Here is a 19,335-nt window from a genome sequence, read left to right on the forward strand (position 1 = left end):
CATGAAAATGAGCAATGGTCTTTAAGGAGGGATCATTTAATGATACTGCTGGAGTTCAGAAATTGTCCAGAACCCCAGGTACATGGGACAGCGTGGAAGACTAATCCATGCTGTTTGTCTGGACATTTGGAGGACCTGTGGATGCATATTTGCACTTCAGCACCCATTTCAGGTGCTTGTCCAAGCATGTATCTCCCTGGGTCTCCTCATCAGTGAACCACATGGACTTGACAGAGAGGACAGGCCATGTGGAGAAAAGGTTCCAAAACAGAGCCCATTTGAATGCTTCTGAATCACCTCCTCAGGAGGTCCTCCTTGCAGTGCACATGTAGCAAGTGTAGAGAGAACAGCCCCTAACTTAGTGACCTACAGCAGGGGCTGTGAATAGACTCAGCTGGGTAGAAATCATCTGCAGAGAGAAAATTGCTGCAAAATGAGAGCCCACCGGAAATGCACGTGGAGCCAGAGGCAAATTAGGCAAGAGATCATCTGCCACATGGTTTTGAGTGGMTGTGATAATATTGCTGTGTGTTTCAGTGTACACTGTGCTTTATAATAAAAAAGGAAATTAAATCTTCTAGAGAAATGTGATTATCATGATGGGCTGGTGCATATGCAAAAGCAGATAAGTTAGCTAGATGTGGTTTTGCTTGTTTTCCTCCAAACGATATTTAATGTGTAACAAACTTGTTATTTTGTGAGGATGTAGCAATATGTTACATGAGTAACAACAAATCATTTAAGTAAAAAATATTGAAAGTAAAAATAAAAAATACAAAGCAGTTTTATGCTTATCCTTGCTTTGTGAAATGTTTCCAGTCCAAGCCTATTACAATAGATCTTCTCTTGTAGTAGGTTTAGYGTGTCAGTCTCCTCTTTAATGTCATGTTAGACACCATCTTACACTTTGACGCCCTTTGGTTGAAGAAAACTAGAAAACCGCTTTATGTCTGAGGTAATCAAGTGATGAATAGCCAAGGGAGAACACATAAAAGATATTAGATACACAAATCAATGACAATTACAAGTGATACTGAAAGCTTTCTAAGAGGCCAAATATAACTCAGGACATTTAGATCTCAATTTACTTGAAATGTCCTCAGTATTTAGTGAAGGGAGGGAGGGAGCTGGATAGAGTTTTTATCAATAACATTTCCTGTTTATGTGGCTGCAAAAACAAAGATAACCCAAGTTAAAATTAAGATCTACTAGAACTAAAGGCAGTATCTTAAAATAAAAGCTGAAACTGCCTACAGTTTGTCATTTAGGTTGTCGTTTAATTTGTTGTTCGTTGTTGTTAAATACATGTATGCATATGGGCTAGTTAACTTTTTAATTATTTTATGTKTTTTTCTCCTGGATAAATGATAGCATTTCTCAGAGTCTGAGAGCACAATTTGAATAGTCTAGTTTTTTAAATTTGTCCCAGATAACTGTATAAAGTATATGCTTTTGCTTAAAAGCATTTTAATAAGTTGCCCTTTTATGCTATGTTCAAACACTTAAAAAATGGTGGTTCAGATGCCACTGATTATGGGTACGTTATCATAATAAAATAGATATTTTTTTTCTGCAAAGTATATTTTTTTTTCGATCCATTTACCCTCTTTGTTTAAATTTTTCCCAAGACACTACTGTTTATTATTGCTTGTACTCGTTGTTGGTCTCAGAGTGAACTAAAACAATAGCACCAAGTGGCCACCATTTCAGCACCTTGTCAAAATTGTGATATGCTTTATGTTGCCCAAGTGATGTGCATTTAATTGGCTACAAGCGTGCCCKACCCACTGTATGACAGTGGCTACAATTTTTGARTCACTGTATCAAAAAGCTGAATTGWGATCACAGTCCAGTCACTCACAGAAAACAGGTCCCTTCTTTACTGAACAAAAAAAACCTTCTGTGTTTTCTCATTAGGAGCTAAACCCAGCATGAATCTGCTAAATGAATCTTTCTTCACCTAAGAAAAGTTATGTTTCTGCCATAGTTGTGTGGGGTTATGCRTGGATTTTGGTAACATTTATTCATTTTTTCCTCAGGAGAGATGATTTGGGAATGGGAGGGGTTCTGTATTTATTTTCRTCTAACTCAATATTGACTAAATGAGAAGACAGTATTGATCACAGCTTTTAAAAGCAGCTAAAGATTTTAGGTGAGACATTTAGAAAAGGTTTGATTTGCAGAGAATCAACAAGGCACGTCCCAARGAAGGGTCATTGGCCAGGCATGCTAATCAGCCAGGAGCTCAAGGGCCTTGTTAGAGATCACAGTCTGCAGGCTGGCATATACATGCTGTAGGTAACRTGAGGCGAGAGAGAATAAAATGCTTATATTCATTATCTGTTACCATATTCTACAGAGACAAATTTGTTCTAAGATAACTAATTTTGAAAGCTTAAGTGATCAGTGGAAAGTTAAATTAGATCTCCTAATGGAAGKGTATCAAAATAACAATGAGATGGAAAAGAGAGTTTTTAAAAGCTACACAAATTATCAAGAGCAGCTGAAGTATAAAGGAAAAAATACCTTAAAAATCTAGAAAGTTAACCTAGAGGCTATTTAAGAATCAACACACATATTGAATAATATRGCTTGCATACATTTCTAGTTTCAAATGTGCTTGACATAAGCAAAGCCTTGACACAGTAACATTTCTTTGTGTTGACATAAGGATTTTTTTTCAATTTAACTAGTGTTGCCAYGCAGTAAGGAGTTAATTTGAGTTCTCAAAGCAATTAAAAAAAAAAGGGAGTCACTCCAGTTCCACTGCAAGTGAATGGGTATTGGACAGTCCATTATCTCAAGAATTCCCAGAAAATTAGCTGAGAATGCAGTACTAAGAAAGATTCACATGAGAAGAAAAAAAGGGTTGATATGAAAAAAAGAGATGATATGAAGATATAGGTATGAAGTAACTTCTTTATTTTGCTTAATCCAAAGAGTTATTACAAGGAAAGAATGGAATAAATAAAGAAAGTAACAGAATACAGGAAATGTAAGGAAAATATACYACTCCCTGTTATTCAATTGTATAAATCAGTTAAAAGCAAATAAAAGAAAGTTACTTTTCAAGATGTTTCTTACAGGGAAATTTAAGCTTGTTTTGCCCAATATGGAATTCATTTCTATGCAGGTGATCAAATAGGGGTTTCAATTCCCTAAATACAGATATGTGGTGCCATTTCAGGGGAGCTGGGACATCCATGGTGTGTCACAATACATGAGAGACATGTTATTCCATAGTGGCAGCTGAAAGTGTAGGCAGTGTATCCTGGTGACCATAAAAAGTGCCATGAGATATTTGTGCTTAGACAACTGAAAACCTGCCCTGTGCAATTTAAGGAATACAAAAGTGTAGATCTTTGCTAGCCTGAGTTGTCCTGGTGAGAATGTCTGTAAGGCAGTGATGTGGGAAATCATGAAAATAGAGATGAAGATACCATGAGTCCAAGCACGCTTGACTTTTGAGTCTGCTGACTTTGGCAGAAGTTGGATCAGGTCCCAAAACTGTAAATGCAGCAGCCATGGCTAGAGCTTAGAAAGTTCCTTKGTATCTTTCTTAAGTAAGATGGATTTTTAGAATTAAGATCCTGAGAGCCAAACCTTGTTCTGAAGAAAATGATAAATAGCTTAATTAAGYAGAGAATATTGAAGCACTTGGATAAGCGTAGCTTAGTGAACTCAGACAAGCAGGGGTTATGTAATGGAGAGTCACAGCTCTGTAAAGTTTTATTCTTGAAAAAGTGAATAAAGAGGGTAAAAAGGCTGACCTGATTAACATAACTGATTCAAATATTCCAGCATGTTTGAAAAACTCAGTCTTGAAGACTTTTGAGTGAAATAATCCAAAGAAAATAGCAATGTAAGAACTGTGTGGAACCAGGAGGTGGAATTTTAATTCATTCTGATTCAGTAAGTTTGGGATTACAGTGTGCCCTTTCTTTCTCCTGAGGGAATCCCAAGGAAATAATGATGGTCTGAAATCTCAGTTCCTAACACTTTGAGCATAAAAGATGATGAAGTAAAGACTTTACCTTGACCAATTTATGTCTTGACTTGTAATTCTGAAACGATGCTATTTTAAAAAGCACTTGCTGTCTTCTTCCTCCGCTATTATGTGGGCCAATATTATGCTACTTATAACAAAGCTGGGKTTTTAAGCCACTTCATGTCCTTTCATTTATTTATCTTCCAGGAATTTCAAAGCTRCAGAAACAGCTATTCAGAGCACGGGTAGCAAGTTTCAGGTGTTTTAATGATTATTTACATTTACAACAAAATAATGACCGTCAGGAAGGTCTGTCATCAGCTGCGAGTAATATTAGCTCAGCAGGTCGGCAGCAAAGCAGTAATACACAGGTATCTAATTAGCAGAAGTACCTCAAACAAAGCAGCAGTAAAGTGGGTACTTACCATCTCTCCATCCTTGAGATCCTACCCTTGAATTGTTTTATCAACAACTCCTGCAGCGTTCTGAAAAAGCTGTTGTGTTTGGTTGCTTTTGAGCTAAGAGAATCAAGAGGAGATTACGAAGAAGGAGCCCTGCCAGCATCCAGATATTCTTGGGCAGGGTGGGAGCTAGCCTCTAGCAGTGTTGCTATAGCACAGAGAAAATGAGGCAGCTGACGTGAGATGAATTCATGCCATGGTGTTTCAAATGGGAATTTAGAAAATAAAGTTGAAAATGTTTGCACATTCCTGGATAGATAAAGATGACCACAGTGGAGSAAAATTCAGTGACAAAGCCACTGTCTGACTGCTTGGGCTTTGCCATTACTTTATTTTGCTTTCTATCTTGCTCGATAATGAGTTTCCTTGAAAAACTCTTGTCTTGAATGACTTCAGTTTCTTTTGAGTACTGGCAGAAGCATTTCCAAATGATTAAACCTTTGACAACTCAATGTTATTTTATTGACAAAAGCAGGGGGGTTCAAGGCAAAAATCATAACTGTAATGGGATTCACATTAGAAGATTTAAGTCATTCATACTAAAAATCAAATGGGATTTGGAAAGCTTTTGAATGACTAAAATGAGAATTAAATGTCAATACAACTTTCATGGTCAACAAAATAAGCATGAACTTACAATTGTTAAGGTTTTAGTTTGACTTTAAAGGAATATTTTGATTAAGCCTTTGTTACTGAATGTGTCTTTAATTACTTTTTTTTCCTCTCCATTGTTCCCATTTCAGATGATCATTCTCGAGTGAGATTGCAGCCTATTGAAGGAGAAACAAGTTCCGATTACATCAATGGGAATTACATCGATGTGCGTATCCTGATGTAGGCAACAAGCTTAGGGCTGTGTTCAAAGWGGGAACTCTTACAATTCTCACATTATTCATAATTTGTAATAGATATCACAGCTAATATCAGCTGCTAACATTGTTTGTCACTGGAGAGTGCTATCTTTGGAAGCTAGGTGTGTACTAAAGGAAGAAAAAAGCCTCAAAGGTTTTGTCAATCAGTAAATTAAATGAGTCATTTYCTCCAACTGCCACTAGACTGAAACCTTGCCAGAAACACTGTATGGCTACTTTGCCTGCTGGTGCTTATRTGGGCTAGCAAAATGTTATTTTCACTTTCTGTCAACAGCTTGGCATCATTCCACATTTAAAAGAAAGCTGTTTGCATATTAATGTGACAAAACTCTGTAATGCCTAATGCAGAGATTTGCAGTCTCTTGTCATCTCCGCACTTTTAAGTCGCCTTCAAAGTATATTCTGCAGCTGTTAACCAGTATTTCTAATGCAAGCAAGACATTTCATTAAATATGTAGGCTGTTTAATTATTGAAAGTGGCTTCTTTGTTCATTCTGCATCATGTTAACTTAATGTTTTACATTAGAATAAATTCTTTAAGAGACAAGGTGTTTTTGGTTGAAAGAATGAGCTCAAAAGTAGAATTGAAAATCATTAAAAAGTCAATATTATTTATCTAAAGCCAGAAGTCTATGGATASCAAAGTTAGTAATTTTACTGTTTACATGGAGTGCTAGATGTTAGGCTAAGTAAAACAAGTGTTGCTTTGTAGAAAACTGTGCCTGCTAAAGATTTCTGGTTCAGCCGTTACATCTTTGAGAAATGGTGTCACAGTTTGCAGTTCAAATTTAATTACTAGTATGAAACAGGAATGTAACAGATTTTTTTCTCAGAAYGTGGAGGAACTAGAGCTGTACAAGAAAAGTAGGTACTTCAGTTGTAACAATCTGAAGTCTGAGGGAACTTTCTGAAGTTGTTAATCTCCTGTTACTGGTGTTTATAAGCACATTCAAGAATCATTAAGCTAAGCTCAGATTTCTGCTCAGTCCCTTGCTATTTGAAAGAGTAGCACAGTCACCAAGCAGTGAAGGCACATATGGAAATAGATTCAGTTAGACGCCTCACTAAACTCTGAAGGGAGTAATCTGTCATGAAAGGAAAGAGAGTTCACACTGGGGACTTAGATTTGAATTCTCTTTCACATTTTCTCCAGCTTTCAGAATTGTTCTCATTTTAAGCTTGTAATGTGTTCTTGTGTCAGATTTGGATCTGACTCCCAAATATTAAGGATGTGAGACATCAAGATTGGGATCATACAGTCTCATTTAAAATGCTGATAGATAGCTGCATAGAAACCTTCTTTTTATTTTTTTTGGTTATGGAGTATAAAAGGATGGAGAGAATGTGGCCCTGGAAGAAACAATTCCTGAGGACCAGAAAAGTCTTCCCTCATCCTCAGCAGATAGCTTCATTGCAAAGCTTGGAGGACTGCAGACATTCTTCAAAGACAGATCTACTACAAAACACAGCATGTTTTTTTATAATCTTACTGATCAGGTTTCCATTGGAAATGTGCTTTTTCTACTACAGAGGCAGCTTTAATTTTTCTCTTCAATGCAGTTATTGGTAGAGTTGTGCTGTCATTAATAAGGGAACMTGTTAATAAGGGAATGGCACCATCATAGACACAATGGTTATGATGTGTTTCTTCCCATGCTTTTCTTTTTCCACTGGGAAATGCAAGTGTTTGATCCTAGGCACTAAGGATTAGGTAACACATAGGAGGAAAAAAAAACCACTCTCTGAATGCTTCCCAGTTCTCAGATTTCCCGAATTTTGCTTCAATGTTGTGTGAAGAAATCAATCCCATAATTTGTGTTATTCTTGCTGTAATATTCAAAGTATCTTCCRTTGTTTTGATTCTTTCCCACCTTGTATCACTACATTTCCCCTTGCTCTTTTACAAAGAAATTGCAATGGCATGCATGCYACAGCTTTCCGTTCTTCCTGATGACTGACAATGCACCATAACCATTATTCAAACATTAACACTCCTACAGCTGAATTTCTCAGCATACTGGGGCATGAGYGAAGCATTTGGTGACACTCCCATCACATCAGAAATTCAAATACTATAAAAATGCTATCATTACATTTTTGGCAACCTGTTCAATGTTGCAAAGAATGCATAGAGGTCTTTATTGTGTTTAAGTTGCTCTTGTCATTAGAGAAACAGAGTTGTATTATGTTCTTCCAGAAAAAGTATGTTCATACCAAGTGATTTAATCAAAGAACTTACCCTCCTTTTTTACTGTTCAGAAATAAAACATAAACAAATCACCATGGGCAGAGTGAAAATCATGTCCCYGTTCCTTCCCCAGGCTGAATACAAATCAGACATTTTTTAACTTAAAAAGGGTAGGCTTTGCAATCAATAGATGAAGGTATATCTCAAACTYCATGAGCACTTGATGCCATTACCTGCAAGTTCTAGAGAGGATTTTCTACTGTTCATTTTGAGCAGAGCYAACAAGGGACTGAAAGAACATATTACTTCTGGCCCCTAATGTAYAAGGCTGCAACTTAGGTATTTTGCAGAAAACACATTTGCTTTTRTTCCCCTTCTCACTTGCCCTTCCCCAGCTGGAAAGAACTTGTGCATCTAYGGCATTATTTGTACTGTTGTGACGTTTACTGAATGCTATTCTAAATGAAATTTCACTTGTAAGAATATGGCCAAGGTGCATATTGCTGATTTTCTTTYTCCTTTCAATTTATTCTAGGGTTATCATAGACCAAATCACTACATTGCTACACAAGGTAAGTTTATTACCCTTTCCTTCTGGTTATGTGACACTAAGACGTTTTGGCACTTGATTGAAATTTATTTTCTCTAATATGCATTCTTGCCATAGTCAATATCCAGTATACAGTAGGCTCGATCACTTAAGTGGAAGTGAGAAAAGTTAGTTATTGCTGAATTTTCAGGCACTTGAAGTAAGCAGTCCTCTACCTTTTTGTTAAAATAGGTTTTGAGTAAAAAAAAGCATATTACATCCTTTTTCAAAGTTACTCAGCATTATGTTACTCATGAAAAAAGAAATGAGTCATGGCAGAAATAATCAGTAAACATTTCAAAGAGACMACAGTGTCATGAAAATGTATGTTCTCTTAGCTGCTCAATGATAACTAGGCTCCAGATCCTTAAAATGCAAAACACTTCAGGAGGCAGGTTTTGGTAGAGGACCAAAAGACATTTAAACACTGGCAGAAGGACTCATCACAGGGTTCTACAGAGACAGTTTTACAGACCATCATTTAAAAGCTTCCTTGGGAAAAAGAACCTATTCTTTTATCAACACACAAATTAATTTTCAATTTGTACTTGTCTTCAAAGACATAATTTGCACATTCTSATGCAGTCCTTATTTATTTTTTGGTCAAGTTCAGAGCTGGAACAAATGGGRAAAATAAGTCTTCTGTTACTACTTAGTCACAATATTGAACAATATGCCAATCTCCTGCCTGTGCTTGGATAGCATGTGTGTGAAAATTTGATTGCTCCTCCACTGCTTAGAGGGAATCTTTTTTGTAATAGGATGCTGTGACAGAGTTTCCTGCATTTGCCTGTGGATCTGAAAAAATTGAGCTCCACCCACAGCTGTTACTTCCACCTTTCAAGGGACCCAGCTGGAGTACTGAGYATAATATGCTCTAAATAACCTTAGCATGTGTTGGATTTAGAGGTCACACATTCTTTTAAATTATTTTTTTATTAAAGCAGATAAAATGTTGGCCATGTCAAACAAAGGATCTGGCTGTGATTTCTTTCTTAAATATGCCAGATTCTGCTGCCTCCAATCCCCACTTCCACCAGTGGGAGGTTTTGTATATACTTTGCTGTACCTCAGCTCTCCACAATCTCAGATGCAGAACCACTTCTCTACTGTCAATATTACACTTTCAGACCAGAATTTTTAACTTTCAAAATTAGTGATCTTAGAATATGAGCCATTTAAATGTGCTTCATCTGCCATTTGTGCTGCCCCTCCCACCATGTTCCTTAGTCCACAGTCTCTGCAGGCAAGCCAGTGTTGTGGTTTCAGCCAGGCAGGAAGACAGGAGCAAAAATGCAGTATTTGATTAATTCCTTTTGGACTTTTGCACCCTCCTCTTCCAAGAAGAAATGGTGTTCCATTTAACCTTTAGCTAATGATGTTGTTTTTCACCTTCAACTGAAATCTAAAATAAAAAGATAATCAGTTGGCCTTTAACTTGTAGTTTATAATAAGTTTTCATCAGAAAGTTCACCAGAACATCTTTTTTTTAGGTCCCCATCTGAAGCAAGTTTAAATACTGATTTATCACAATGTTTATCCTAATTKTTATCACAATCTCATAATACTTGAATAGCAAGTACCAAGCTTGAAGTTTCGTACTTTCAGTTCTTAAAACCAAGTATGTAATCATGTATGAAAAGTGTGCTGAAATGTCCCAGCAGTTTCTTTGCCCTACTTTTTCCTCATACCGTGTCAAGTATCTAGTCAAGAAAGAGAATAAGAGGAGTAGAAACTCATCTTCTCCAAGGYCTAAAGGATATATGACTTTTTCAGTTGTCAGTTTTGGGTTCAGATCCCATCAATGTCTTCTATGTAGATGCATCTAAGTGGACATGGGGATGCCTAACCCCTCCCATGGTGAAATGAGTAAGAAACAGATTCTCTGAAGAATGTAAAATTCATTTAAAAATAGGCATACAATTTATAGCAAGCTCAAAATTATCTGGCTGTGATGTTTTTTATGGTTTGCATCTTTAATATGTTACTTTTTAAGGCAGGTAGGAAAGCAAGTTTGTACCTCTAGTTTGTAGGAATGAAGAACACTGCTCTCAAAAGTTTGTGGGWTCTGTCTGTGGCCTGATGAAGAATCATGAGAAAGTTTCTTTTCCTTCCTCTATCTCAGCTTTCCAATGATCAGAATGGGACTTAAAAATAGTCTTCTGCTCTTTATGGTTCTCTGCAACATCCTGATAGATGCAGTTGTGTAAAGCCTAGTTAATGTTACTCTCCAGTATCCCAGCTTCCTGACAAAGCACACTTCTAGTAAGATGCAGTCTCTGTCTTTTGCAAAGGTGATAAAACAACTGGGAATAATCTCCAAAGCTCCCCTAAGTCTCTGTGTTAACTATGAAAGAAACAATTGTTTCACGTGTCAGACTATGCCTTCATGTATTCCGGGGAAGTGGCCACAGCACCAAGCTGGCCAGAGTTTCAAAGTGGCCACAGCACTGTCAGGCACATGGTGTGATTCTTGGGCTGGTGTGTGCAGGGCCAGGAGCTGGGCTCSRTGATCCTTRTGGGTCCCAGGATATTCTATGATTTTRTGCTGTGTCTGCCTTACTAATAAGCCTGTCACAGCTTGCAGTGCAGCCAGCAGTGTTCATGCTCTGTTTTAGAACACACTTTCATCAGATATGTATGAACACATCAGTGCRGCACAACGGTTAAGCTGCATGTCTAATTCCCTTGATAACTACTTTTCATCAGTCTTTAAATAACTTTTCCCATTCTCCCTTTTCTCCTCCGCAGCAGCTTTCACAGGTGCACATGCCTATTGTTCTTTGAAGGAAAATATCATTATGTGAGTCAGTTTTAAATCTCTGAGGAGTTAGAATGATTGATATTTAATTTTCCTATGTTCTTAAGCTGCATTCAACATATCAAGTGTTAATGAGCAAATATAATTGTTTGAAGTGAAGAAGTGGCAAATTTAATCAGTTTGTAATAGACTACCAATCTGCTTTTAACAGAGCTGGGAGTTGCCTAATCACCTGTTTATTGAAGTGTTGCTGTCTTCCATACTAACCAGAGTCTGACATGCAGACTGGTAGCTTYCCACCTTGGCATTCATAGCATCCTGCTGCTACCTTGAATTAGGGGAGGAAACATGTTTTAAAAGAGTTGCATAATGGAGGTTTTCTCAACTAAAAATCAAAAATTATTTTGCTTCAGCTTTTAAGAGTAMTATATTCAGAGTGTGCAATTTCAGTTATAAAATTAATATCTATTTTGCTTTATGTGATAAGTGTAATGTGAGTGGTAGACCAAATTTACAGCTAATAAAGACTTTTGGTGATCTGCTGTAATTGGCATCAACAGATGGGATCCGCACCTGAGTCACCATGATTAAAAAGAATCCCTCGTCAAAAGCCAGCATATTGGGTCATGCAGAACCAGCAGGCTGCTGCAATTTAAAACTTGTTATTTTGCTTTATATATCCCTTGTTCCCATGGATATAATTCTTCTTTTTGTAAGAGAATATCTAGCTCTTGTATGATCTGTTCCATTTACTGGCAGCTAAGGGTTATTTTTTCGCAGGAGTTAGGTAATCAATGAATTTTAACCAGGTGCTTCCGTGAGAGCATTAGGTTGGGTATCTGTACAGTGTTCATTCTCACGCACACTYCTGGATGTTCTGACTATTTTATTACTTCTGATCTAGCATGTCTCACCTTGATTACTGAGCAGGAAAAAATCGTTGGGTTTGTATTTATTTGTTCTGTGTCTCCTGAAGCTCAGGTGGTTTGCTGAGCTATGTTGTAGCATCTTTTGGCAAGTCTCTGTCAACAGTTTGGGTGCTTCCTCCACCACAGCACCAGCAGCTGTAAATGAGGAGTGACAAACGAATGTTAACACAGTTCTACAGCATCACTCATGGCCATTTCCACCAGAGCTGGTTTTCAAGCCGATCAATCATGTGTGAAACAGCAGATACTCACATGCAGGCTGCATGTCTTTATATATAAAATACCTTCTTTTGTGCATCTCAGACTTTTGAATACTCCCACAGCTCAGATTGTCTCTGCTTGCTGCCACATGCAGAGGAGCCGGATCTCAGATGTTTTGTTGAAGTACTTCAGAGCATATCTTAATGACTGTAAAAAGTTACTCTTGAAAATAAAGCAATTTTAGATACAATGGCCCAGTGTAGCCTTTCAACCTCTTATTTTTCATCTGTGTACTGCTGTAAAGATGCAGATGCTAAATTACTTTCTGTATTGCTTATTGTGAAGACAGACATCAAGTCAAGTTTCAGTCAGGAGGAGTTTTTTAGGTATAAGTTAGAAACTTTTGAAAATAAATATTTACAAGGAAAATGTTTACAGTCTTCACTAMAGCAGCATAAACTTGCCACTCTAATAACCCCTTTCATATTCCTTCTCTTTTCTGCAAAATACTTGTGTTTCTTCCACRCACAACTGTACGTGCTGTGTGAACATTTTAATAAGGGTTTTCAGAAACAAAAACACATCTTCTTTCAAACTGAAACTTCCCTTTTAGGCATCTGAAGCAGAAATAGTGCATTGAATAACAATACTTTTCACTTCCTTGGCATGTTTTTTTGTTTTTATGTCACAAAAAGTTGTCACAACTATAGCAGTGTGGAAGCTCCGCTCTTCTCTTTAYAAAGAAACTTTTGCTTCTGTGGTTTTAGCCTCCAGATGAATATTAACATTTTGAAATTACTTCAGGGAGAATTGAATAACAGCAAGGCAAAATAGTTCTCCACAATTTTTCAGTTTTAKAGAGGCTGTCATTTTTTGCAGGATGTGGGACTGGAAACAGCCATGCTGTTTTCCTGATATATGTACAAAGTGATTGRATTATATGTACCTGAATTAATCTTGAAGATTCAACTGTGTTTGATGCTGTTCTTTTCTTCTTAATATTTAAAACATTAAAAAGGTGGTTGAAGCYGTCTGCCTTCAGTCAGAGCCCATTCTTAAGCCCTGGGTTGAATAGGTGAGGCTTTCCGGAACGTTCACCTGTTTTGCAATAGTGGTGACAAATGCCAAAGTTACTTTTTGCCCTTACCCAAATATATCCAGAAGTTACAGACTTTTTACATATGACAGTGACATCTCCAGGTTATATTGTGAAGCCATATGGCAAATTCATTTCAGCTCTCTTGCTACCATTTGCCAGCTAAGACTGATGACAACAACTGGGACATCTGAGGATTGYTCAAAACTTGGYACTTTYGCTAATGTTGAGGACAAAAAGAAACTGTGTGTACTAAACAGTAGTAACCATCAAAGTCAACACCTTTTAACAGTTGTCACTTCATGATACATGAGAATACCAGTGTTTCTCTCTGCCTCTTCATTTGTAATAGACGTTTTTAGTGGTAATTGCCACTAAAGAGCTATTTTTCACCATTTTCATGATTTTTATATTTTTGTGTCTTTGTCATAATCAGCTGTGTGGTAGTTTTGTTTGTGCAGGGAATGATACCCCATTTAGTGTAGAAGGCTGTAAGTGCAAAGCTATCATAGTTTTCTACTAGATGCAAAGTGAACTTAGGCTTTGTTGCAGCRTGCCATTTTCCTGAACCTTTGTGTKTAGACCAAGTGAAACAGGAGCAGTGTTAGAAAACTGCTGAAAGGTTCATTGATAGGTGAATACATGCCCGCCTTTCATATTCCTTTGGAAATTCTCTGAAAGTACAAACAAGCTCTAGATATTATATAAATAATTATTTASTATTCAYTTGCCAATATAAATTCCTAGATCACATGCAGGCTGTTCTTTCACTTGTTTGTCAATGTGGCTTGTGAAGCAGCAGTTTGAGAAAATGATGTTTTTTTCTGTAGTCTGTTGTCAAAGCCACAGAGGAAGAAAAAGCAGTTCTTCCTATCTTCCCCACWCAGACTGAGCTGCAGTAAATCAGGCATAAAGGTCTTCAGAGCATATATAGATCTCTGTCTCAAACACAAGGTAATGGTTTGATTTCTGTGTTGTGAAAATSAGACGAGAAAAGTTAAAACAGATCTTTGCGTATCAGAATAAAGAAGAGAAATGAGAGCCTGCAGTAAATAATTAGAGGCAAATCAGTCAGAAGGAAACATTTCAAGGTTCTAATGTAGAAAACAGAAGATTGTGTGAAAAGTAGCACTTTTGTCCCCTTAAAAAAAATGTAAAGTATATTCTGCAAACAGGGAGGTTACCATCTTTCTAAAATGCAAGTGCTGAGCAAACTTGTGAACCAAACATTTCAGAAAATAACATTATGATGGTGACCATCTATTAACGTTGCTCAGACTCCTAATTGCCTGCATTATGCACAGAATCCATTTTTTGTGCAAGGAAGATGCATACAGCATCAGCCTTATAAATTCACCTGCATGTCTGTATTTTAGGAAAAGGCAAATTATGAAAAGCCGATGTGTGATGGTCAGTTTTCCATCTCCGACAAAGAWTCAGTCATTAATTGGGATTGATAGGGAGGGTACCTATGACCCTTGACACAGTACTGTTAACACTCCTGTTAATCTGTGARGCCTAATGCTAAAGCACAAAAGAGGCAGAGAAATGCAGTTTGTCAGAAAAACCACAGTCAAAGCATCTTTTTTTCTGTGAAGTTTATTTACCAGATGGTCTTCAGCAGTCTGGAGGAAGAAGGCTTTTGGTCTTTCTTCTGCTAGGGAAAAAAAAGAAGTGTAGCAAATTTACAGAACAGAATGTATTTCAGAAACAAATGTATCAAGAAACAAATAAGGCAGGTTTGTTTTTTTGTTAGTTTGGGTTCTGGTGTTTTTTGTTTTTTTTTTATCTTGTGACCATATCCAAATCTTTGAAATCTGTTCTTTTCTCTCATATATCCTTTGGTGGCAACCCAAATCTCTTTATTGATATGGCCACCAATGCACATGGCAGTCCAGATGATTTTGAAGCACTGCCCTTTGAAAAAAAAAAAGAATATATACAGGCTTATTGGATTAATTTCTTTCCCTATCCATCTGTATTTTTCCATGCAGTTGCATATTCAGATGCAGACTGTGGAGATTCCCTCTGCTGCTGCTAAATCTCATTCTGTTGCAAGCATGGTCATGTATTGTGTCYGTACTAAGCTCAAATACACTTGGCATGTTAAACTGGCATTTGTTTACAGTGTATGAAAATACTGCAGTTTCCTGTAAAATATAATGAAAAAACAGAATTRAAACATTAGCATTGCCCTTTCCTGCTTGAAGTGGTGAAAATAACCAAGTGRTCTGGAAAAATAATGACAAAGAGAATTTTTTGTTATGCAGATCTAATTTTTTTACCATAATTGTCTTGATATTAAAAGGAAAAATACTAAACACATTTATTTTTAATGACTTTAGTATGTGTCTTGATCTGACTAATAGTTGTTTGATACTGGCTGTTCTGTGAGTAAGAAATAAATGTACCAATGTTCTTTACCCTTAAATATAAAAATATACTGTGAGTGATACATCTCACTCATGAGATATTTATCAGGACAATAAATTATGACAGAGTTTTTTCCTAGCCTTTTTACTTATGCTTTAATGTAGACTAAATTATCTTRTTTGTTCATCTAGGTAAAGTGTTCMTGTTAATGCACTCAAACTCCCAGTACAAGTTTTAAAAATACAGCATCTGAATATCTTACTCACATGCATGAGCAACATCCCTTCACAATAAGGTCCTTGGGGAAAAATAAAAGAAACAAGTAGCCAAAATGAACTCATATTTTTGAGCTAGAGAATAGTGATGATTTTATTACATCCTGATGCTTATGATTGACTCAACATGGAAATAGAAAGTAGAAATGCAAAAGACTAATTAGGTTCTTTTGTCCATTCCCTAAGGAACCTTCTACTRAAGGGGATAAAATGATCTTAAACTTCTCATCCATCATCAAAATTGATTCTGCATTACAAGTTGATATGAAGAACTCAGTCCAACAAGCCAATTACTTAAGACTTTTGTTTTGGAAATGTTAGATACAGCATGTTTTTAACAAAAAAAATCTCTATGTGTTAGTCTTTCCAAGCTCAGATGAGCTATTTAGAATGAGTGATTAATAGGTATTCATATTTCCATGATGCAAATCACRCTTATTGAGAAGAATGCGCAAATTAGAAACAAAAACAGCTTTCTTAGTGGAAAACACTGATTCAGCAAGTGAAACTTTTTGTTGGACTGCTTTCACAAAGACATTTCAGGTTTGAACCATGGTGTCAAGCCTCCTGGAATAAGCCYTCAGTCAGAGCTGTGACCTCAGGCAGAGAGCCAATACCTCTTGCTGCTGTTTYGTCTGAATGTGTTCATACCTGTATCTCAGGTTCCCAGATGAGCCCCCATCATTCYTCCACCATGTTTGACTGTAATGAACCATTAAAATGTCTGGAGTACATAGAGAGAAAGAAGGTCCATGTACGTGTGAGACTTCTCTGTAGCCAGTACACTCCACGGGAAAATATATCAAGACCYCTGGTTACAATTACATTGTTGAAAGTTTGGTAGAAGGAAAACCTGAAGCACACTCCCTGCAGGCCTCTGTCTAGCAGTGCCTTCTTAAAAGCTATAGGGTAAAGATTTGAGGCTCTGGCATTATTCAGGTATCCCACATAACCCTCACTAGGGAATTCCTAATCCCCAGGAGTGCTGCATGTAATTTGGAAGATACTGGATMTATCCAGTCTGAGAAACTGTTAATGACAGGAACAGACCATTAAACATCCCTGCTGTGGGGCAAGCAAATTATAGGAAAGAAAGAGTTCTTCAATTATACTGGTTGAACTACATTAAATTACAACTACACTGTTTTGATTTTTTTTTTTTAATTTTGTTTTGTTTTTTTGTTTTTTGTTTTTTTAGTTTCTTGCTGTTCAGATCAGAAAAAGTCTCTTTCTTGAGTGGCATAAGGATGCATACATGGACTATTGTACTGTGTACACAGCTTTTATTGCATTGAGCTTTGTCTCATCTCAGGCTAACTGTTAAATCCGGACAATTTCTGTTGCTGCCAATTCCTCTATAACCAGTCTGCAATACTTCTGTGARTAGTCAAAAGGTGTTGTGGAAATGTGCTATTTATTCTTTGGGAAACCATATGACATTTTCATTTTATTTTGTTCGAACAGAACCAACTGAGCTAGTATTGGAAATCTAGCTGTGGAGAAATGTCAATCAATAAGTGTGTAGCACTTTATTAGATGGAAACTTAGCTGGCAGCATTAGCTGTAGTGTTATAAAAATGTCTTAAGTAGCACCTGTCAAGAGTGCACAAATAAAGTGTGGTCTCAGACTTAAAAATAAGTGCAGCAATGACTTGTTTCTGAAGATGGTGGAAATACTAACGTGGATCAGGAAGAGGTAAGATTATTCAGAAATGGTAGAAGCTGTCATGCAGTGGTTGCTCTATATTGTACCAAGACTGTTCAATTCTTTCAAACCCTACCTTGCTTCTGTTGTCTTTCAAGGTGTGTTTGACTGTGAGAGCCATGAACACCTTTTGTGTATTCATGRGCATTTAATATGTAATGCAATTCTGCTACAGTGGAGCTCCAGCCCCAGACTGGGATTTCTAGGTGGTACCCTAATGCAGACAAAATAATGCATTGAGATGTGCACTGTTCCAGCCCAGTTAGATCTGGATCAATAACTAAAAGAAAATGCCATATAATATTCCAGAGAATAAATAGCACATTTCCCCATCTGACTAGCCACAGAATCACTGCAGAGTAGGATCAGAGGAAATGCCAGCAAGAGAAATGATTCMGCTCTAGCCAATAGTTGATGTGTATGTGAATATACATACACTTAGAAAGTATGCATTTTCAAACTGATTATCTAGTTTTATGAAAAGAGCAATTTCAAAGGGAAAAAAAATCTCTGGAGTAATCAATTTTGTCATTGCTCAAAGGATGTATATTTTTAAGTATCTCTATATTAAGCTGGGAATTCAGAATGGAGGGATTTTTTAATTTTAGCTATGTGTGGAACGTGCATTATTTCATAAAACAGTGGGACTCTGGCTCCCCAGTACTACACATTGTAAATAGCAATATTTTTATTTTCTTTTTATTTTTGGAAAGAGATGGAGAATTTACAGGTCAATCTTCTCCTATTCTTCTTCCTATAAGAGGTGTAGTGCTGACTCCTTAAATATAGGAGTAAGTGGTAGAGAAAGCCAGCAAAAGCACTGGTCAGTCCTGTGGGAGCTATATATTAAATTTCCACTTGCTCCTCAGTCACTTAGTAATGTAAGCCTTGTTGAAAGCTAATGGGACTTGAAAGCACTTGGAACATTTCGTTTTGTGAAAGCAAATTTCACATATAGCAGTCTGCAGGCAGCAGGGCTTGCTGAGTGGCTAGCTCGATGCAGGTAGGATTCAGTTTGTGCTTGAAAATCAGCCAATTACTATTCACTGTGCTGTTCCTTGGCTGGTAATGAGAGAAAGCTGTGTTTTTCAGAGCAAAGGATACAGTAGAAAGCCTCTATGTTGCCAGTAACTGCTGCACTGGGCAGGATTTGTCCCAATAAAGCATTTCGGCTTGCTTTATAAGCAGCATTTTCCGGAAATGTCAAGCTAACAGGATTCAGTCAGATCTGTTTCTTACTGACAATCCATCTAAGTAAGGAAATAATGAAAAGCATATTTTAAACTAATACCTCAGGCCTGATTAACCCACTTAAATATAGCTGAGGTGACTTATTGTGGAATAGTGTTGCTGCATGCTGTTTTCTTGGGGGGGTAGGCATTAGAAGGTGGTATCATTACAAAAAGATWAAAAAATGGTGGACTGGCTGCAACTCAGATATATTTGATATGCATGCTGTGTTCTAAAGTCTGTGTTAAAACTAGTGTTAGGAGAAAACAAACTACTTTATTTGCTTGTGAATTAAATTCTAGTAGGATTTTTGCTTACAAAATGGTATCTTCTCTTACCTGACTGTGGGTTCATTACTGCCTCTGCCAGCAAGTGGCTTCTCTCTGTGCCATCTCTGAATGTACTACAATGGTGAAATTGTTAAAATAAGGTCTAAGAGTGRGGCAGAGGATTTTTCCATACCTCAATGAGCGTAGCCATAGCCTTAGGCTTCCTTGCAGGCCTAWCATGCCTATAGGGAACCAGCCTCGTTGGTAAGCCATCCACAACTTTGCTTATTTATGTTTTTTTCAAGGCAAGAGACATTTTTGGGAAGATTCTAGCAAGAAATCCAGCATAGCTGTATGACTACAATATAGCCCTGCTGAAATTCATGTAATAATTAATA

General features: G+C 37.0%; 1 protein-coding gene across 3 annotated transcripts in view; it reads left to right on the plus strand.

The window, feature by feature from the left end:
• Window positions 1-19,335, plus strand: part of PTPRM (protein tyrosine phosphatase receptor type M) — a 342,158-nt gene that overhangs the window by 282,746 nt on the left and 40,077 nt on the right. For all 3 annotated transcript variants that reach the window (XM_057382477.1, XM_057382478.1, XM_057382481.1), the window contains 2 exons: window positions 5,193-5,269; window positions 8,045-8,081. In XM_057382477.1, the coding sequence (XP_057238460.1) occupies window positions 5,193-5,269; window positions 8,045-8,081 (114 nt within the window). The remainder of the gene's footprint in view (window positions 1-5,192; window positions 5,270-8,044; window positions 8,082-19,335) is intronic.

This window comes from Malurus melanocephalus, unplaced genomic scaffold (assembly GCF_030028575.1).
Source record: "Malurus melanocephalus ecotype Western Australia unplaced genomic scaffold, MMel_1.1 scaffold_568, whole genome shotgun sequence".
NCBI classification, from domain to species: domain Eukaryota; kingdom Metazoa; phylum Chordata; class Aves; order Passeriformes; family Maluridae; genus Malurus; species Malurus melanocephalus.